The sequence below is a fragment of the Amphibalanus amphitrite genome, unplaced genomic scaffold, assembly GCF_019059575.1.
Source record: "Amphibalanus amphitrite isolate SeventyFive unplaced genomic scaffold, NRLGWU_Aamphi_draft 000815F_arrow, whole genome shotgun sequence".
In the NCBI taxonomy this organism is placed as follows: domain Eukaryota; kingdom Metazoa; phylum Arthropoda; class Thecostraca; order Balanomorpha; family Balanidae; genus Amphibalanus; species Amphibalanus amphitrite.
In genome coordinates this window covers 228,095-249,112 of record NW_024882309.1, presented here as the reverse complement: position 1 = coordinate 249,112, position 21,018 = coordinate 228,095, and the positions used below count along the sequence as shown (strand labels likewise).

Genomic DNA, 21,018 nt, shown 5'->3' with positions numbered 1-21,018 from the left:
AATGGTATCGAAGCATACAGATTAGACTGAACCTGGATATGACGAAGAAAATTTTGCTGTCAAAAGCTGCTTTACAAAATCACATGTACAGTACGGACTTCAATGAAAATCATCTTACGTTACAAATCAAAGAAAGTGATGATCATGATGCGGTAAGCTAGACATGTTCAGGACAGGGACATCTGGTGAGTGAATCGTGAACCTTGAATTATGCTGTTGTGTACGGGATGACGCTAGCATCTCGCCTTATTCTAGTAGGAAACGTCACCCTCTATTGTACTAGTTTCTACACTTTGACCTAAATGAAATTTTCATTTGCTTGACGAAATATTCATTTTAATGCATTGTGCTATCAAATTTTCCGAATTGATCTGTGAATCTATTAAAATGTAATGGATTTATCGATATAAGTCTCCAATAACTAGGTACTATTTATATGATCCTTACATTTTATGCTACTAGATAAAACCAAATCAGCTACCAATTTCCAGCTGTACACTCTGGCAACACACGTTGCAGTTCGCTGGAGTTTCACTGTGGGTGTGTTATTATTCTGCTACGAATTGTAACTTGGCTGTGGGGAAAGCGACTGACCTTGCACATTTTGAGCTTCACGGAGTTCTGTGTCTTTATTCAAGGATAAATAGGTATGTTCAGATAAAGGCAAAAACACCGACAATCACTGTAATTTATCAGTCATCACAGTACCATCATTTTCTTCTATTTTGGATGTTTGAGGCTAGCTTACATCCAGTACTTGTTGTAATGCATGATATTGTGCAGCTCTTGTCACAACCCATGAATTTGACTTGGATTGCATTGGTATAACCCAAGCAGAGTAACAACGTATTGGTATACCTACCTTCCTACTTTACGCAGTGATCCAAGGTGGTAGGTTGCTGAAAGGTTAATATATGAATGGAAAGTTCAGTGTGGCTTTTTAATAATTCATCTGGGATCCATTTGGATTTTTACTTGCGAGGTTTTATTTCAATATAAATTATAGGTTTGTTGAAAACTGGTACTTATGTTGATGCTCGTTCCCTTAAGTATGATTTGTCCTTTGCAGGTTGAGAAACTAGAAAGACAAAATGGATCAGATTACCGCTGTGCTGGAGCCTGCAAAGCAGTTCACCAAGGACTCCATCCGCCTTGTCAAACGGTGCACAAAGCCAGACAGGAAAGGTAACAATAATTTCCAGTTGTCATTTCAGTCTAGAAATGGTACCGGCCACTACTAGAGTAATTTGAGGTGTCATCAGTGGTTTAGCTTTGCAACTGTATCTTAGGAACAAGTTGACAAAGTACCATGAGACTTGGAATGCAGCTTACAAGTGCCATCATCCTTGCAGCTACAAGTTCATCTTCTGCTATCTTCCTTTGGATCACTCTCTTTCTAAATATCATCAATCAAAGCCATCTGTTGAGATTGGAAGAACCTTGCTTTACTTCAGCAGTGGGCTGTACTTTTGGCTGTGGCAGGAAATGAATTCTAATTAACAATGGCAAAGGGTAAACATAGCTTTTTTGCCAGCTTTGTGAAGCTTGGACTTTAGATAGGCCTTTAGAAAGCTTTCTAGTTGAGCTTCTTGTGGTGTATTTTCTGCATGAAGCCATCATAAATGATGACATTGTGACATTATGATAAAGGTACTAGCTACTAAGTACTAACATAATTATGACATTATAAAAATCCTTATGGAGCTTCTACTTGAAATGTTAGAAGAGATGTTGCCTCCTGTTCTATTTTAGCTCAGTAGTCATAGAGTCCAATCTGTTGAACCTATGATAATGATCTTTCATATGCTGAAGATGTAATGAGTGTCATGACTAAGCAGGACAATAATCAGTTCCACAAGGCCACCAGTGATTGGTACCTTTATACTTGATAATGGATGTTCGTGTGATTTGGTTACACGTTTTTAAAGTCTCATTTGTTTTCAGAATTCCAGAAGATTGCCTTTGCTACCGCCATTGGATTTGCCATCATGGGCTTCATTGGCTTCTTTGTGAAGCTCATCCACATTCCCATCAACAACATCATTGTGTAAGTAATTGCTAATAACACTGTTGTTAATAAGCTAACAACAGTCTTGATGACACACTGCTGATTCATTGCCTTTTCCATCCATAAGTGGTAAAATTGCCTGTCTATTAATGGTATGAATTGTTGTCTTGAGTGATTATTCAAATGAGTACCTACCCAACTGTGCCCAGTAACATGCCATTAGTAATGCTACACAATGCGTTGTATTGTTATGATTACCATTTACCATGGTGCAGTGACAGATTCACCTCCATTCCTGCCAGTGTCATTTGTTCCCAGTCAGTCAAACCTGTTTGATCTGCTATGTGCTTTTCTAGTCAGTGTGGCTAGTTTCCTGTGTGTGCCACCTGTTTCCCTTCAGTTCCACTTGTTCCCTGTCGTATGTATGTTTCCCGTCAGTGCCGTTAGTTTCCCGTGCATGCCGTTAGGTTCCCGTGCGTGCCGTTTGTTTCCCGTCAGTGCCCCGTGTGTTTCCCATGTGTTGCTGTATGTTTCCCGTCAGTACCGTGTGTTCCCGTTGGTGCCGTGTTTCCCGTCAGTGCCGTGTGTTTCCCATGTGTTGCTCTATGTTTCCCGTTGCTGCCTTTTGTTTGTTTGTTTTTCCTGTCGACGCCAGTGTTACACGATGGACTGTTGCGAGGACACCTCTCTGATGAGCTGTGCTGGCCTTTTGCAGGGGCTCGTAGTGCGTTGGCCGATTGTTGGATGAAGATGCTGCACGTTCCACCACATCCGCCGGCGGCGGCGGCAGGCGCGCCGCGGTGGGACGCGCCTCCGTGCCGGCGGTGCTGGCCCGGCCGCCGGGCCGCTGTGGAATAATTTATATACTGCGTCCATGTGACCTCTCATGTTGTTCACTTTGCTCCGGGGCCGTTCGTGGGGTGACGATAATACATACGACTGTTGTAAAGTTTGTGTGCTTCGGGAAGTGCTCTGTGTGAAAACCTTCATGAACCTGTGGTGGCGGTGCAGGTCGAGAAATTTGCAGGCGCTTTTAATGAAGTGTATCATCCCTCAAGCCTTCAATAACGGTTTTTTGGGAGTTGCCAAGCATTATTTGTTTCTTAAAAATGTCTGTGCGATAAATGTTCAACTGGACTTTATAACCTACTCACTACTGTAAAACAACAAAGTGCGGACGCAGCCAAATGGTCACACTGGCGAAATGGGTTAATGCGTGTGGGGGACAGCGCTAGAAGGCATTAAAACATCCTACACTGCATTTGAGTTCATTCACCAATGCGTGAGCCGTAAGAGTAATGTGAATGTATCGCAAACCACTAACAAATGGTTTGGAGCAAGATTACTAAGGTTGGAGAAGCGTAGAGGAGGGAGTATGTTATGGAGTTGCCCAAACACCGTGGTGCAACCCAAGTACAACCAATCCATGTAGAAAACCAGCAGTTGAGAACCGATGGGGGATAGACTCAAGATAGACCAAGGCCATCTATAGAGATAGACCTGGGCCCTGTTTCACCGGTGATAGCAGCACGCTGCTTTTACACGTGTCAAATTGGGTTTCCATGGAAACATCAACAGGCCCATTGCTCCAACACTACCGCAAGTGTGACGTCAGCTCGCGTAATTTGATAGCAGCGTGGTAGCAGCGTCCCGTGAAACACCGCCCAGGGGCGGGCAAAGTCCGGCCCGCGGGCCGGATGCGGCCCGCCAAGCTCCGGCGTCCGGCCCGCGGCCTGGATAGGCAGCCAGCATTGCAATCCGGCCCGCGAGCCCTACGGAAGCCCAGTTTAGGATTATGGTTCATCCGAGTTCAGTAGCAATAGCACCACGGTGACCTGCTGTTCTTCAGTGAGGTACGCTGGCTGAGTCGCGGCGCCATGCTGTCCCGTGTTTGGGAGCTCAGGCAGGACATCGCGAGCTGCCTACATGAGAAAAGCTCGCCATACGCCGATAACTTCAGTGATTCCAGGTGGCTGGCTGACCTGGCACTGCTCACGGACATCAAATCCCACCTGAACACGTTGAACACAAAACTTCAAGGAAAGGATCTTCTGCTCCCCGACATGTATGCGCATGTCACTGCCTTCGAGGTGAAGCTACGTCTGTGGGAAGCCCAGGTAGGTAAATAGCCCAGGTAGCCCAATTTGGTAAATAGCAAAAATGAAATGAATTATATATTTTGATGGATAAATTTATTCTGACCACCCTGCTGTCGCTGCATGGCTAATCAGTGCTCAGTGATTTAAAACACGAAAACTTTGTTAATTTCAATTTTTGATTTCATGTTTATTTTTAATGTTTTGAGCATATCAAATGATGTTATATCCACGGTCATAGATACTAGTTATATCGTTCAATAATTAAAATTTAGTTCGGTCGTCCCGGTAAATGCCGCAACTGCGCCATGACTGTACGCTAATCCCATTATAGAGTTCAGTGGCTAATCCTATTCCGTTTGTGATGCGAATTACCGGCCGTCGAGGAGTCAGCCCGGGTGAGCCAAACAGGATCCGTTTGACGTAGATAAAACGAATTAGTCTCATGTAACCGGTGCCGTAGATGCGTTTGTGGGGAGCTGATGCGTATTAGCGTAGTGCGTATTTGGAACGAATCGCTCATGTAACCCCGGTAATTGGAAAGCTTAACAATCAAGGAATACGTTGACATGCTCTAATCATACCATCATACCCAAAATTTAACCAAAAATAGCTTACAACCACCTACCTATTATTTTTCCCATTGATTGTGATGAATCTTCGATGAATCACCAGAATCTTCGCAAATTCATGAATGCTTGAATGCAAATGCATGAATTGCTTCGCGTGTGGTCCTGTCGCTTTGTCGTTGTGATTATAAGATGCATATCAATATTGATATTGATATAGACACTTACAGCATTGTGATTGTTTCAAGCTGTATTTCAGTGTTCAAAAATTATGCACGCAAACCATGATAAACACTTTTAAGATTAACATGCAGTTAATTATCCACACACCAGTACATTTTCAAAGGTTTCATAGTCTTATTCCTATTGTATCTACTTGTCTTGGATTATTCCTATTGTAGGTATCTACTTGTCTTGGATCATTGCTTCGAGAGGCATGCCCGTGTCCTCGGAAGCATAAAATCAATTTGTTGCACCTAGTTTTCCTATGAGCTACCTGTGCTAAATATTTTTGTCTCATTACAACTGCTTGTCAATAATTTAGATGCATTTGAAATTGTAGTGATGTCATAGTTTGTATGTTTCACTGATCATCCACTGATTCATGCATAGTATCCTAACTAGTATAACGCCCTTAGGGGCGACCAACGGAGAGAGTGAGAGGGTGGGCCTTGCACATGCAAAATTGTGATCGGGTACCTCCTACTAACTTGTGCACTGCACTTTACTAACCGGTCTAGTGGTGTGCCAAGTTTGAGCGCAATCGGCCTAGCCGTTCTCGAGATCGTCCGCACGGCCGTCCGGCCGCTCATACTCAGAAATTTCCGTTTATCTATGAAAGACTCCGCTCCGCCCGCTATTAATCTAAGGAAAGACTACGCTCGCTTCGCTCGCTCCATAATCATCCCATGGGTTTCCTAACTGACTGTGCATTTTCAGAGAAAGTGATTCAATTGAAAACCGAAGACCAGAGCTATTTTAATCAGAATGGAAGTTCGAGAGATGAAGCCTGGAATTAAGAACATAACCATTAATTTGATTATTCTTGATATAGGTATGATGCCACCTCACTGTTCTTAAATCTACCTACTTTGTCATTTGTATTGTTTCCACGAGGAGTTTGTATTGCGTATGCTGTTGTATTTTAATGCTTTCCATATTCAATTGTGTTTGCTTCCATTTTTTTTTTAATTATTCAAATGATGGATGAGGCTTTATATGCAAGGCACATATCTTACGGTGCAATGGGTATTGAACCAGGAGAACCATCATTTGTTCCACAGGGCGGCCAAACAAGACAATGGAGGGCCATGACGTGCGCACCTGTCGGGTGGCGGACCGGTCCGGCTCGATCAACATGTCCGTTTGGGACGAGCCCGGCGGACTGCTTCAGGTGAGCTGTCCAGACACGTGGCACACTGCCAAAAATCTGCCACGATAGGCGACTCAAAATGTGCCTCGATCCTTGTCAATATCTATCCCATTGAGTAGGTAATTGAAGCCTTCAGTGTGATTCCTGACCCCTCTCGGCCCTCGTTCAATGCGTGTGTTTCAGGCGGGAGACATCATTCGTGTCACGAAAGGATACACAAACATCTGGAAGAATTGCCTCACGCTGTATGTGGGAAAGGGCGGCGATCTCCAGCGCATCGGCGAGTGAGTACACTTTGTTAGAGGCTAGAGCTTGCTGCCCAAATGTCCCGCCTTTCCACTGTTCCCGCCATCACAGCCTAGCATCTGTCGCATGGTGCTAACATCGCTCACTCCCTGTTTCCTGCATTACTTTCATCTGCATTTAGTGTTATTGGCACCCCTTCCCAGTAGCTCAGCGGAGGATTGTCCGTCTCCGGAGCTGACCGATGTGGAGAGCCCGGTTCGAGTCGCTTTGGTGATCGTCATTTCCCCATATCTGACCTGCGGTCAGCGCCCGTGATCTCCAGTTACCGACCAGATGAAGGCGCTGTGGGGGCGAGTGGTGTCCAACAATTTGAACACGTCGAATATTTTATTTTAATTATATGTTTATATATATATATATACATAGACCACTATATACCTGGACTGTGCACTGATTTTTCCGACTGCCATTAGGGCCCTGCTGGGAAATTCGACGTAGCACGCGGAATTGTGTGTTGATGCTCTAGTAAGCCCATTTAAATTAAAGTAACTACTTAAATGTGATGTATATTTTAATAAATGCTGAATTTATAGCATGATTTTCGACATGATAAATAGATAAAAGCACTTAGAGGCAGGTATAACACTGTATTCAGTGCAAAACATCGATAAACAGGAACCATCCGTGATCGGTCAATTTGACAAGGAACAGTCTGATCGCATATTGGACGCACTGCATATTTATTTGCTAGTCTAAATCAGACACGCACCTTGGCACAATATTTTGGCACTTGGGCCTGGCGCAGCAGCCCACACGATCTACACCACGGAATTGCAAAGATCCCTTTAGATAATTACAAAGCTGTCGGGGCTGCGTGTCCAGCGAGATCGTCCGAGGTGACCTGCTTCCACTGAGGCCGATTTCATGTTCAGCTTAGCGACAGATGGGTTCTATCCTCTGTCCTTCTCGAGAGAAGGGGAGTTGAACCCCGTTGTCAGGTGGCCGCATTTTGGCGGGTGATGGCGATCGAGATTGGAGATTTAGACGGAGTCACGAGATATCAGTTCACTGGACACTGCAGCCCGAGCTTCGCACTCGGGAATATACTTCCTTATAGTTATTACTTATTGTGCTACATTTGCCTTTAGTTACTGTACAAGTTGTATATCCACATGTGAAATTCTCAGCCATGTAGGCATCTTACACATCGACGAATATGACTTCAGGTTATTGACTGCATAAACGAAATGATCCGAGAAATGTTACATTGCGTTTACTTCCTGCGGCTCAATCTTTCTCATTTTCATGAATCTTTCCCATTTTGATGAAGCTCTGCTCGCGCATCGCTGTCGTTGAGTGACGGTATTGCCCATGAATTGCAATGTTTGTTTTTCGCTCAACTATACACACCAATGTGTTGAAGGAAGGCGGGTCGTAGCGTTGTAACTTGAGGTGTTTCTCGACTAGTGTGACTTCCGCCCTCGGCGAACAATATGTGAAGAAACCTATCGTTTTCCTTTACAATGGTAGTCGAGATGTCTTGAAACACACGTTAGGGGCTACGTGTGCCGAAGAGAGAGTGACTCGGTAGCTGTGACCAGAGCAGGACTCATGGCTTTCATGCACGAACAGAACACAGATTGCTTATGTGGGCACGCCAGCTCTCTGCAAGCAATACGATCTGGAGTTCTGGACCATCACTCGACGAAATTGCGAAACTTTATAACTCCTTTGGCTTCATTGTGTGACTGATTATATAGGAGCCGCCAGTATCTGGAAACATGTGCAATGTGCAGCATGTTTACATGCATACATCCCCTTAATCGAATTGTGGAAATGACCGCCGATGTCGACCAGAGGAAAACTGGCACTTCTTACAGCTCTCTTCGGCTCGATTTTTCGGTCTCGGCGAGCGTCACAACATGAAATAAAGCTCACAGGGAGCCCATGATTGGTCAGGATTTCAAGACGTTTAAAGTTTCAGAGCAGATAGTAATTAACTTCTTATTGATGCCTCAGCCAGGAATCGGAACACTGACATTGTCGCACGCACTGTCTTTGAATATCTCTTGCTCACGCCCTATTCTGTTCAGAGGATATTCTGAAGTTATTATCATTAGCCGCACATTTTACTGTACTTATGTGGCATATATGCATTCAAAAGTAACACAAACTATTAATTTCATTTAAGACAAAAGAGAACTATCCCGCATGTCAATGATGAACAACAATAATCTTGCAAAAATCTTCGCCACATTTCTGTGAAAATTTGCTAATTCTCGTGAAAATGAGCTGGGAACCATCATCCACACCATGTTAAATCATCAAAGAAATAGGCAAAACATGTCCTTCATTTTTCAATGTTTACGCTACTATTACTAAGTTTTTGCCCAAAGTAAGATATAGGAAAGACTACAAATTGACTAGAGGTGTTGGTTCCCAAAGCACATTATCATATGGCGAGTGATTTGGCTGTGATAACGTTTGAAAGTTAGGGCCCTAATGGCAGGTCCCTAATTTCCGTGCACAGTCCAGATATATAGTGGTCTATGATATATATATATATATATATATATATATATATATATATATATATATATATATATATATATATATATATATATTATATAATATTATATTTAAGTTAACCCTCGCCCTTATTGGTGTATTGCTAGCCGCGAACAAAGGGGGGGGGGGGCGTTGGACCCCCTTACCGTTTCGCCCCTGATTGAGCCAAAGAGCTTCGCGGAAAAACGAGCGTGTTGCCCATGACGAAAGAAAGCCGATGATACGGGATACCCAATTTTAAGGTCCTAGGTCATTGGTTGACCTTCCAGGTCAGGCCAATGACACAAAAGTCGGGAAAATTGGGACCTATTGGAACGTCGTCAAGTGTAGCTGCTATGGTTTTTTCGGGGTGCTGATCACTAATATCATGTTAGTTTTGATCACAGATGATGTCCTCATGCATTCAGGCCAGGTCGGGTCAGGTCAGGTCAGGTCAACCAGTAGCTGTTTTGCCGGGTATTTGTAGTTGGTGTCAACCGCCTCTGACAGCTTCGTAACATGTTACGAAGGCACCAAAACTACTTCGGTAATGTTCAAATTGCTGCTAAATTAGAATTCAGCTCCAAAAACTAGCCTAGGAACATGTAAAACTCGAAAAAGTAAACCGAGGTCATCAAAGGTCAGTGACGTGACCTGACCTTCAGGTGACCTTGACACCCACCCTAGTGCATGAGAGCGACATCATATCCTATGTTTGAACGCTTGAAACCGCGAAAAGACTGCAAACGCGCGACTAATGCGAGCCGACATACGCCGAATCGCGATTCCGACCAAACATGGTCTCGAAAAGTAGGTCATAGGGTAAAGGTCATTAGGGTCAGGGTCATGAAATTTTCAGGGTACGTGTAAAATTGATTAATCCGGGAGAAATGAAAGTTTCGTCGTGATCGGCCGCTTGTTACGCGAGTTATTTGCGACCCCCCCCCCCCCCCCCACCTACGGGCGAGGGTCAATATTTATAAATATATGTCGTGGGCTAGGCATTGTATCCTAATCGGGCGCCAGAGACCGGACCTGCACGACAAGTTGCGCTTAGCGTGAGTTCTGACTCAGGAAAGCCGTCCATGCAATATGTTTGGACCATTTAAGATAAAATTTGCAGACTTTCCAATCTTCAGTCATACCTAGATAAAAAGATTGCACCTCGTATCGGTAACGCCAGAGCGATACAAAGCTTGACAAGGGACAAGGGCAAGAAAATTAACACTTCGTGGTAGACCATACTCGGAGACTTTGTGACATAACCTCGTACCTGAATGCATTATTCTTTCAATTTCCTACTATTATGCTCTTCGGGGCTACTGATGATATCAAATTTCACGAAGTGATTTTTCGATTGACTGCCAACTGAGACCATTTCCGTGTTTTTTTTCCTGTCTGACGTTATCGGTCCCCTTCCGCGTTTCTTTTTTTTTGCGATTATCGCAGCGATGATACTGTTATGTCTGATTAACCCGGCAGTTGCTGGGGTATTTCGCCACCCACCGTTTGCTGGGGGGAGGGGGGGGGCGTTAAACGCCCCCAGCCGATAACTCGAGAACCAATAGGCGCAGCGAAACGCACGAGGCGGCAAACGAAAGAACGCGACGAGACGCTTCAGATGAGTACTTTAAAGTTGAATTTTGAGGTCACAGGTCAGGTCAAGGTCAGGTCAAACACCTGAAATCGGTCTTTCAGTAGCATGGACTTCAGGACTTCGCAAAGGGCGCCTCTCGTCATAAACTCTGTCAAAACGGTGCACAATCCATCATATAAGGCCTACAAGAGTGTCAGCTCCATGTAGGGGTCAGTCAAGCATAGGTCAGAGTCAAGGTCAGGTCAACCGGGCAGGCACATATCCCCGAAAATCAAAACTGATATTCGCAGCCTGTGACAGATGTTTTATGGGTAATTTGGGGCGTAGAACACGATGGTGACATTCATTTTACCATATGTGTACGTGTTTGGCTAAAAAAGTTCAATTTAAGAAATACATGTATCATGGTCGTGAAGTAGTCACGAGAAATTGCCAAGATTCACTTCAAGATTTTGGAAAATGCGGAACGATAATCAACAATCGAAGATAGCCATTTGATTGTTCATGGTATTGGCAGTCTAATGGCGTTTACGGCATGTCTGTATGTCTATTCTGTGATTTTATATGATTTTTTGAACATATGCCGTTTTTGGTCGAAAACTCAGAAATCATGACGTCACTCAAACCTCGATATCTAAAAAATTTTTCGGCCGATTTTTTTGAAACTTTGTCACAATAAACTTCAATTAATTCCCTACAGGTACCCAAAATTTGGCGCGCCTGCGGCGCGCCGTTTTTATGCTATGGCCCGGCGAAAAAAGTGGGGGCGTTTAACGCCCCCCCCCCCAGCAACTCGCGGGTTAATTTTTGCGCGTTTTATACCGAGTAATTATTACATGGATGTATTGAAAGGCATTTTCTTGGTAAGTATCCGTTTTGTATTGGTTATTTTTGTCAATATCAGGTCTGGTTCTGTCATCCTTTGTTCCGTCCTTTTCCTCAATATATGATATTTATCTTGGAGCTATTGCAAAATGCAATTTGTAAATTGTTAGCATTGCTCATTCCAAAATTTTTGTCTTCACCTGCCATTAACCAAAACTTGCCTACTAACTTGCTTTCCTCAATTTTGTCCTTCAGATAAAATTTGGATTTAAACATTTACCTAGTATACCTATAGGCATTAGTTTTGGGACATTGGAATGCTTGCATTTAACTTTTCTAACGCTAGCTGTCAATCTGCATAAAACAATAATCGCCGTTTTTAGGACTACCAATGTTCGCTACAGTCCCCACGGTCATTGAACGACATCTGTCCTTACTACCGTTTCTTTGCTAGGTTTGCCGTCCCAGTGTGCTGGCGCTCGGCGGGGTGTATTATGCCCGCGTTCTATTGCAGCTTCTGCATGGTGTTTTCGGAGCTCCCATTCATGAGTGAGCCGCAGACGGAAGCTCAGCAGCAGCAGCAGCAGCCTGCGCAGCCGTCGGCGGCGTCGCAGCAGGCCGCGCCGCCGGCGCCGTCAGCCCCGGCCGGCAGCGGCCCGCCACCGGCGCTCGTCGGCAACCACAACGGCGCGCGCGACCCGCGCTCGGCGGCCGGCGGTCACCGCGGTGGTGGCGGCGGCGGCTGGCAGGCCGGCCGCGACCCGCGCAACCAGCCGTTCGGCCGCTCGCAGCCGGGCCGCGGCCGCTCCGGCGGCGACCCGAGGACCAAACGGTAGCCGGCCGCGGCGCGGGTGTACTGTGCTGTGTGCAGAACTGAGCCGCCGCCGTGTGCAGGGTTTGGTGGAACAGACGGCAGCGTTATTATGTGTTTGTCGTGGACAGGACAGCGCCGCTGTACTGTATTTCGTTGAGCGAGAATGGACCACGAACTGAGCGATGGAACGGTTTAGACTTTTGACATGCCAACTGTGTGGTCAGCAGGTGGGAAACAAGGATGACATGGCCGAGCTGCGCGCTCATGGTTGACGTGCTAGTGACCTGCCACTCTGTGGCATCCCTCATTTGCTGGCTGTGATGTCCGTCGGCTCTCGTCGTGATAGATTCACGCTGCCGTGGGCGTTAGAGTTAGAGTGAATTAACCACAGCGTTACGGGCTGTTGGCATTCTTCCATTACTATCCACCCAGGTAGTGTAATCACAATGACGGTCGGGCATTGTGCTGTTTCAAGCCACGTAGTGTTGGTGTTGAGACTGCATATTGATAATTGCTTTGTGCCGTACCTCGACAGTGAACAACGAGCGTTCACACCCTGCCAAAACTTGCTACTTCGTTTCCGTTCAATACGATGTTAGTTACTTTCAAACCGTAAAACAGTCGGTTGTTGTGCTTATTGCCCCGGGCTTATGTAGAGTTTGGTGGTAGTTTTCTTTTTTCACTTTTTTCAACATAAAACACGAATCAAAAGATGTGTCCACAAAAGCCTCCAAGAATGTTCACCATCGCTGGTGTTGTAAGGCGCCTGCCTGTATGTCCCCGTGATGCCGTGCATTGTGACGGTGGGTAATGTGTACCGCCTGATATTCATGTGGTTTTAAGACAGGTCACTGTGGGATTTTGCGATCTTATTTTTTCTGGTGCACTGTCAGCATTGCTGTCGCCTGTCATTGATATCGTTTTCATAGAAGTTCGTTAGGCCCTGTGCGTTAGTGCCCCAATAATTTTTTTATGTTCCTTTTGCGGCCGTGTGTCACTAGTTCATCAATATGTCGGAGAAGCTGCTTGTCTTATTGGACGAGATTTCAAAGCCCGCCTTCGGTGAAAATATATGCATTTCGACAAACTATGTTTCTTTGTTGTATGTTTGCGGCGTTGTCACAGAGTTCAGTTCACCCAGATTGTGAGGCATCAGGGCTTGGGGAAACTTGAAACACATTCCAAGCGAATTTTGAATGAACATTAGCAGTTAGCACGACAGTTGGTTATTAACTCCTAACTTTTCATGCGTAAAATTAGCATGCGCAAATGAACTTGTTGTCTACGCTCCCGATAGCGCAACCAATTCACACTCGATACATCATGTAACCGACATTTTCCATTTATTCCACTCGCCGCTCTTGCCACTATTCAAGCCTACCTAATAATGTTTCAAGGCAGGGTTGCCTTTGTATTAGATACGCCACTGTTTTCAGTTTGTTTGTGTTCTAGCATACAAGCACAACCATGAGACCAGCAATAATGCTTATCACGAAGTGCATTTCTCCCTCGGCACTTTCCCTAACGTCTAATGATATTGGGCATCGCAGGTGCGGTTGACCGCGGGTATCGTCCCTGTGCCGGTCACTACAGTTGGAACTGTTCGCCGGTGGAACTATGAGCCGGACCCACCTCCAGTGGGTGTTGAGGCGCCACCGGTTGGAATGGTAGGTTCTAGTTGGCGGCGGGAGTGCGGAACTCGGCCGTGCAGGACTCGGTGCGCCGACGCACCTGCCGCAGCTCCTGCACCTGCTGCCGGTCCAGCTGCAGCGCGTTACGCTGCACCGGCAGCGGCTGGCGGCGCGGACGGACGTCCCGCAGGTCGTCCGCCTTCTTGTCCTGGCTGGCGTCGGTGGGCGGCCGGCGCGCGAACAGCGTCTCCACCTGGTGCAGCTCCAGGCCGCGCGTCTCCGGCAGCAGCAGCGCCGTGAAGGCGGCCAGCGCGGCGCAGCACGCGGCGAACGCCCAGAAGGTGCCGTGCGCGCCCAGCCAGCGCGTCAGGTACGGGAACGCCTGCAGCACGCCGAAGTAGACGGCGCCCCAGACGAGCAGGATGGCGCCGTTAGCCACCGAGCTGACGCTGGCCGGCACCAGCTCCCCCATGGCCATCCAGGTGACGGGGCCGATGCCGAAGTTGGCGGCGGCCATGTAGAGGATGAGGGCGGTGACGGGCACCCAGCCGAGACTGTCGGCCGAGGCCAGCTGGCCGCGCTGCTGCGCCCAGAAGTAGGCCCCCAGCGTGGCCAGGCTGAGCGCCGACATCAGACTGGAGCCGATCAGCAGCGTGCGGCGGCCGAACCGGTCGGCGAACCCGGAGGCCAGCACGTTGGCCGTCAGCCGGGTGACGCCGATGATGACGGCGCACATGTACTCGTCCAGCGAGGTGCCCGCCATCTGGAAAATGGTCACCACGTAGCTGAGCACGGCCAGCATGCCGGACAGGATCTGGAACACGAACAGGCCGGTGACCAGCAGGATGGGCAGCAGCGTCTCGCGGTGTGCCATCTTCCGCAGTACGTCCCGCACGGTCACGCGCTCGCTCTTCTCGGCGCGGCGCGCGGCGGCCTCGATCTCGCGCTCCACTGGGTAGTCGTCGCCCTTGTAGAAGCGTCCCGCCTCGGCGGCCTCGTCGAACTGCAGCTGCGCGGTCAGCCAGCTGGGCGACTCCGGCAGCCAGAGGAAGCCGGCGAAGATCAGCACGTTCGGCAGCACGCCCAGGATGGCGGCCATGTGCGTCCAGTGCACGGCCGAGCCGACGCCGTAGCCGATGAGCACGCCCAGCGAGCAGAGCACCTCGGGCGTGGCCGAGAGCCGGCCCCGCAGCCGCGGCACAGCCACGTCGCAGATGTAGGCCTGGTAGCAGGGCAGCGTGACGGCGTTGAAGAAGCTGACCAGGAGCCTTCCGGCGATGACGAGGCGGACGTCGCTGGCGGCGGCCACCAGGAGCCAGCTGGCGGCCGCCGGCGGGCCGTGCAGCATCATGAGCCGGCGCGGGCCCATGTAGCGCAGCAGCACCGTACTCAGAGAGCAGCCCAGCACGATGCCGGCCGTGGTGATGGACACTGGGGGACACACGGGCGGGCGTCAGCGCGCAGACACCGGCGTCGGGGAGGCGGGCCATCTCCGCTCTGGGCGGGGTGGGGACCGCACACTGAGTGCGGTCGGTCTCTGGTGGGGCCTTCCGCATTCTTTCCTTCAATTTTAGTCGGCTGGGTGAGAGGAGAAGATGTGAGGTGCCGCTTGATTTGGAGGATGGTGTCTTAGGAGGCGCACTTCATATCTCTAGACCTGTTCAAGCGTGGCGTGGGACAGATGGGAGCAGCTTTTGGCGGAAAGGTTGGACCAAGAGACATAGGAAGGCAAAAATAGACGAGAAGCGGATAAAAATATGGATACTTTTCTCAGAATCGCGGTGCTGCTTTAAACGCTTAACAGGAAAGGAATCGAGGGATTCATCGCTCTCATCTCATGACGAAAGACATTTTTTGCAATAACAGTGTAGCCGGTTTACCCCACATATAAATGGACACTGGCGAACTGTTAACATATATTGCGTCGATTTTTATCACGACATGATATTGACATTTCATCACGGCACACATGAGATCACGTTTACATGGCTGAGATGGCTTCGGAAAGATGGAGGATCGATAAGAAATTGCTGAAATCTGTAATATTTATCTAGCGATCTTTTTGCCTTTGACCTATCTTTTGACTTTTAATCATTCACCCTTAAAATTTTGGTTTAATTAGGAAATCAAATATTGTTGCGGTGCATAGGTATCCGCTAATTGACTGCCATCAGCAAATTGGTGGTTTGACGCTGCTGAGCCCTCCGTGGCAGTCTCAGCCTTACCCACTGAAAAAGTTCCCTTCCCACAGATGTCTCAGTCATTTCTTTTTACGAGACTTTGTGATTGACAATGGAACCTACCCTCGAACATTTGAGCACATTCACAAATACAGTAACACAACGTACACATTACACATTACACATTTTACATTGCAAACAACTGGCGCAAGGCCCAAATGCAATCCATGCGATGCTCGCACGAATCTGTGGCCTGCTAAACTAACGCAACTCACAACAGACTTCCGGTGCCGGGCGCCGCTACCGGCTAGGCTGTAAGACAGAGAAAAGCACGCTATGTAACGATGTGCTGCCGGCCGGCACGTGACCGAGAAAAGGCCAACTGAGGGCGGCGGCAGCGCGCCTCCACTGAGCGCGGCGCGGGGCCGACCACCTCGGCAAAACGACTCACACCCTAAATAGCTCCATCAGTCAAGGCATGCAATGACCTGTGTCGATGCAAGGCATGCAATGCATCGTCTAACCTAACTAACACCACGATTGGACGCAATCAATGTGGGAGGCATACGGGTCATATTATGGGATGGGATGTCTGCATGGGTGGTTTTGGGGCAAGTGGGAGGCGTCCTTCTTGTGCATGCACACTTCTCTAACTACCTAGCCTTTCACCTGCAAAACTATCGCCCCTGTAGAAATGACAACACTGTCTGCACTTCATAATATAATTCATATCTTCCACTTTTTCAGCCGTTTGGCCTCCGTATTTATCAATATTTTAAGAACATGTTGTCATTCCTACATTTAGAGCGTCAATTAACTAATCCCTTATGTTGGATAAGCCCTTCCATAAAAGGATACAGGAGTGACATGCCCGACTGCAGTCATTTGGAGAATCAATGACAGATTGAGAAGCAATTTACCACTATACCTATTGTCATTCCAAAAGTGCCATCAAGTCTTTCGGCGGGTATGGCGGTAAGTGGTAAACGATAGGTATTGCAATTCGTCAGAAAGACGGCGCTGAAATAGGTAGCTCAATAAACTGACCTAGTGCATTTTGTCCTGTCGTTTTTAGTTTCTAAAAACGATTTTGCAGGGCTTATTCGAAAGTGGGTCTCAGCCTTAGGTAACCGAACATTGGTATCAGCGAAGCGCTTTGCAAGTGCTTCATTAGTACGTGGGGTGAATGAAAAGTTTTGAGCCTAACACAGTTACAGGTGACGCAGGCTAATGAAAATTTAGTCACACATTTTGCCACTATTTTTAGGTGTGTACACCAAGTTTTGAAGTCCTTGTCCTTTTCGTTTCGTTTTTAGAGCCCGTTAAAGTGAAGAAGATTACGCGTTCGGTGAAAAGGGAGAAAATCGAGAACCGAACTTTTATAAAGTATTGCGATTTCAAAGCGATGCCTTCATCTGAACTTAATAAGGACCTGAAATTAAACTTATTGGTTGTGGCCCATCATATGGCACTGTTAAGGTTTGAGCTGCTAATTTCAAGCAGGGCAGGAACAGCGTCCAAAATGAACAAATCTCAAAAACGCCGTAGAATGTGACAAAATCCGAAAACATTGACCCTGCTCTAGGGGTGTGGATGCTGGATCCAAGAATGTGAGATCATCAGATAGCGGTAAGAATGGACATCTCCCATGAGCAAGCTGGCGACATTCTTACCAATGGGCATGACATGAGAAAGGTCTCTGCTCATTGGGCCTCTCGGCTTTTTGCTGCAGAGCACGACGAGAGATGTGTAATGACATTTGGCGCTAGTTCAAGCAGATTCTGAGAATTCAAAGTTACTTTTCGCTACCGATGATAAACTGTGGGTGTTTCACTTCAATCCAGCATGGGAAGAACAGTGGAGTCAGTGAAAGAACGTCTCTACTCTAATCTGAAAAATTAAATGTCAGAGTCACAACAAGGAGGAAAGTGTTCCGTAACTCGGAAAATAAATGAGAGGTCTTGCAAGTGCACTTTTTTCAAAGGGTCTTACTGTAATTGGGCATTACTAGGATGAACCAATGATACATCTTTGTTAGAAAATCAGGAAGATCAGAAGGGCAATGCTGACAAAATTGGTCGTGTTTCACCAAGACAATAAATCAGGGTATTTTTCACTGGTTGCAATGTAAACAATCAATTACTGAGTCTTCCAATGTATCCCTCATTTAATCTTTTAACCAGCATTGGCATCCGTAGGGTGTCTATTTCTTTCTAAGCCTAAAGAAAAAACTGACTGGATGACGCTTCACAAAAAATAATGACGTCATTTACACCGCGAGCACTTACCCAAAATAGCATGATTCAAGGCGCTAAAAAAGTGAGGAAAAAAGTGCTAGGACTTCACAATTTGGTGTCCATCCATATCAATAGTGGCAAAATATGTGACCAAAGTTTCATTAATCTGCGTCACCTGTAACTATGTTAGGCTCAAAACTTTTCATTCACCCTACGTATGATATTGATTACTGTTGCAACATGTTAATTCCAAAACATGCTCGAGAGGAGACGGTTAACTACCGCAGTCGGGCAGACGGTGGGGTTGGAAGCATGCATGGTTCTGTTCCCCTGTCGGTGGTAGATACCAGCCTAGGGTGTCGGTGGAGCGCGAGGAAGCGAGCCCGCCCGCCGGCCGCCGGTGGTCGCCGCTCGGCCGCCACTCGCGCTACCGGTGCCGACCAGGGACGGCGGCGGGGCTCGGCCCTCCAGAGTCGCCGGCGCGTCCTCCTTCCTCTCAGCTGGCTGTCGGCGCTGGCAGCGGCCGCGGCTCCGCGTCTTCTGGCCGGCCTCAGCGCAGCAGTCGGCCGATCATTAGCCTCAGAGTCGACCTTCTGGTCGCTCCTAATTCCTTCCGTCTTTGCCACATACTTTGTTCACAGCCAGCGCCTTTTTGTGTCTACGGATCCCAAGTCTGAATCCTTTTTTCTGACAGGAGAGCTAACTAATTGCGTGAAGAAAACTCGGGAATGTGATTGGATAAACGGTCAGTGTAGATACACCATTGCTAAATAACTGGTATCAAGGAATACCAATTAGTTAGCAATGGTTTTATCATGTCCCTATTGAATGGTGTCCCTCTTGCCCCTATTGATGTCCTACCCTTGATTCGTGAATCTAAAGGATAGCTGAAGAGACCTAGTAACTTTGACTCTGGACCTTGTCTTACGTAGCTGTGAACTGGGCAAACCCTCTGGCGCCTTTCCTACCAAACTCCAAAGACAAACCTTCCCGTTGTCGATTGCTGCACACTTGCTACGCTGTAATACAGAGAAAAGCACGACATGGGTTAACAGGTACGGAGGACCTACGGCCGACCTCGGCAGTCGGTGCGAGACGCACCCGTGGGCCCTCTAGACGGGTGCCCGCTCCGGGTCCCCGCAGCACGTCCAACCCTACGCAGCACTCAGTCAAGGCATGCAATGACCTCTATCGATGCAAGGCATGCAATGCATCGCCTATCCTAGCTAACCCACAAACGACCGATGAAGCGAAGCTAGACTTCGAAGCGGGAACACACCATCGGGTTTGTATAGGTAGTGGTGCTGGACCAGCACGTCTCTGTCACCTCTGGGGTGACGAGTCCGTTGCTGGTCGCTTCGTAAAAATAGGAAACAGGATCGATTGCTTTGGGGAGGCTCTTACCTTTAAACTGTTTAAAGAATATGTTTATTAAGCAAGAAGTGCTTGCTCATGTCTTTTGCTTAATAGAAGAGTCCTTTTGATAAAAAAAATTGAAGTTACGTCCTTGCAAACTGGGCATTAATAGATGAATTACGTCAGTAGTTGCTGTTAATGTAGCTTTATTTTTATCTTTTATTTAGTGGCTAACGAAGGTCATCTATCGAGTCGTTTGCGGTGACTACTCTACAATTCCGGGGGCGTCGGAGTGTCCCTCTCTGCCCTGAGTGCCGCGGGTGCGGGGAGGGTCCTGGGTGGTGTGGCGCGGCCGTCCGCACGGACCCACTCACCGAGAAGGCTCTGGTGTTCGGGAGAGACTTCCACCCCGTCCGCCTCCAGCTGCGGCAACAGCACGGCCGAGAAGGCCATCACAATGCCGATCTCGAGCTGCGTGAGACCGGCCAGCAGCGTGCCCACGTACTGAAACGGCAGGAATCATACTAAAACGGCAAGAAATCGTACCGCGCAATGGGCGCAAAATGACCTCGCAGTCGGCGTGCCCCTGACCCCCAACAAACAAACAAACAAATCGTACCGCGGAAACTGCCTGAAATCGTACTGAAACGGCAAGAAATCGAAGTGAAATGGTAGTGAATCGTTGCATCGTACTGAAACGGCAGAGAATCGTAGACCAGAATACCAGGGGGCGTCTTTGCATACTGCAGGGGATTTCAGCCCTGCATTCCCACCTCAGAGGCGGTCCGTCCCCTCACGACTGACCTACCTGCGGCCACTGGCGGAGCTGGATGGTGCCCAGGTAGCCGGCCACGTCGATCACCGTGTGGGCGCTCTTCTCCATGGCTGACTGACTGCTGTGGGTCGGGGAGCAGCGGGTGGGGCTGGTCTGGGTCTCGGTGTGCCGCCGGCGCCGCCCGGGGGCCGCTATATACCCCCACGGACGGCCGGACGGCGCGTGACACCGCATTGGCACCTGGCGTCGCTCGGAGAAAACTGAACAGTGGGACCCTCTGAGGCCGGGGCTGCTCGGGGAGCTCGGCACAGCTGCATCTCTGTGTGTATCTGTGTGCCGTGTGGATGCGGGTGGATACACAGGCCGCAGCAAACCCCAAGACGAGATCAAGGTGTGGACACTGGACGGGGCGGGCTGTTGGCCCCGATGTTGACCGTTGACCTCGATTTATTAATCGTATCTGTGACTGATATCTTGGAAGACTGACCGGATTTGCATGCTTTTGGATATGTTATCTCCTATTTTATAACGAATCTCATTTTCAGTCTTGAATAGCATTTAGCCAGTAGCCAGGGGCGAAGCGAAAACTCAATTTTGAGAGAAACCCACAATACATTTTTGATACCCACGGCGGGATGGTGCTACTTTCCAATTGCTTCACGTCGATGCCCGATGGGGTGGGGGACGACATTTTCGCCCGCCTCTTTTCCCTTCTAAACGACTGTTCTCCGTGCTTGTCTTGGCGACTACGGCATTTGTTAATTA

At 48.0% G+C, this 21,018-nt stretch overlaps 2 protein-coding genes and 1 long non-coding RNA gene across 6 annotated transcripts; 2 read left to right on the top strand and 1 right to left on the bottom strand.

Annotated features, from left to right (window-relative positions):
* The first annotated feature begins 560 nt into the window (after positions 1-560).
* LOC122366545 lies at positions 561-2,957 on the top strand. The gene is made up of 4 exons (XR_006253908.1): positions 561-647; positions 1,070-1,185; positions 1,945-2,047; positions 2,724-2,957. It is a non-coding gene; the product is annotated as an uncharacterized LOC122366545 (long non-coding RNA).
* Positions 2,958-4,450: 1,493 nt separating this feature from the next.
* Positions 4,451-13,161, top strand: LOC122366553 (SOSS complex subunit B1-B-like). Of its 3 annotated transcripts, none has more exons than XM_043338938.1 (5): positions 4,451-4,502; positions 5,613-5,727; positions 5,957-6,066; positions 6,229-6,329; positions 11,775-13,161. In XM_043338938.1, exons 2-5 carry the CDS (start codon positions 5,661-5,663, stop codon positions 12,094-12,096), a joined length of 600 nt encoding a protein of 199 aa, XP_043194873.1. In that variant the 5' UTR covers positions 4,451-4,502; positions 5,613-5,660; the 3' UTR covers positions 12,097-13,161. The 3 variants fall into 3 exon arrangements, with proteins under 3 accessions (XP_043194873.1, XP_043194872.1, XP_043194874.1); XM_043338937.1 differs by lacking the exon at positions 4,451-4,502 and adding an exon at positions 4,604-4,636; XM_043338939.1 differs by lacking the exon at positions 4,451-4,502 and adding an exon at positions 4,667-4,703.
* A 1-nt stretch (position 13,162) lies between these two features.
* LOC122366552 (facilitated trehalose transporter Tret1-like) lies at positions 13,163-20,415 on the bottom strand. Of its 2 annotated transcripts, XM_043338936.1 has the most exons (4): positions 20,287-20,415; positions 19,853-19,982; positions 16,161-16,197; positions 13,163-15,136 (listed from the first exon to the last, which is right to left on the bottom strand). In XM_043338936.1, the coding sequence occupies exon 4, from the start codon at positions 15,072-15,074 to the stop codon at positions 13,749-13,751; it is 1,326 nt and encodes a 441-aa protein (XP_043194871.1). In that variant the 5' UTR covers positions 15,075-15,136; positions 16,161-16,197; positions 19,853-19,982; positions 20,287-20,415; the 3' UTR covers positions 13,163-13,748. The 2 variants fall into 2 exon arrangements, with proteins under 2 accessions (XP_043194871.1, XP_043194870.1); XM_043338935.1 differs by lacking the exon at positions 16,161-16,197.
* Between the last annotated feature and the right edge of the window lie 603 nt (positions 20,416-21,018).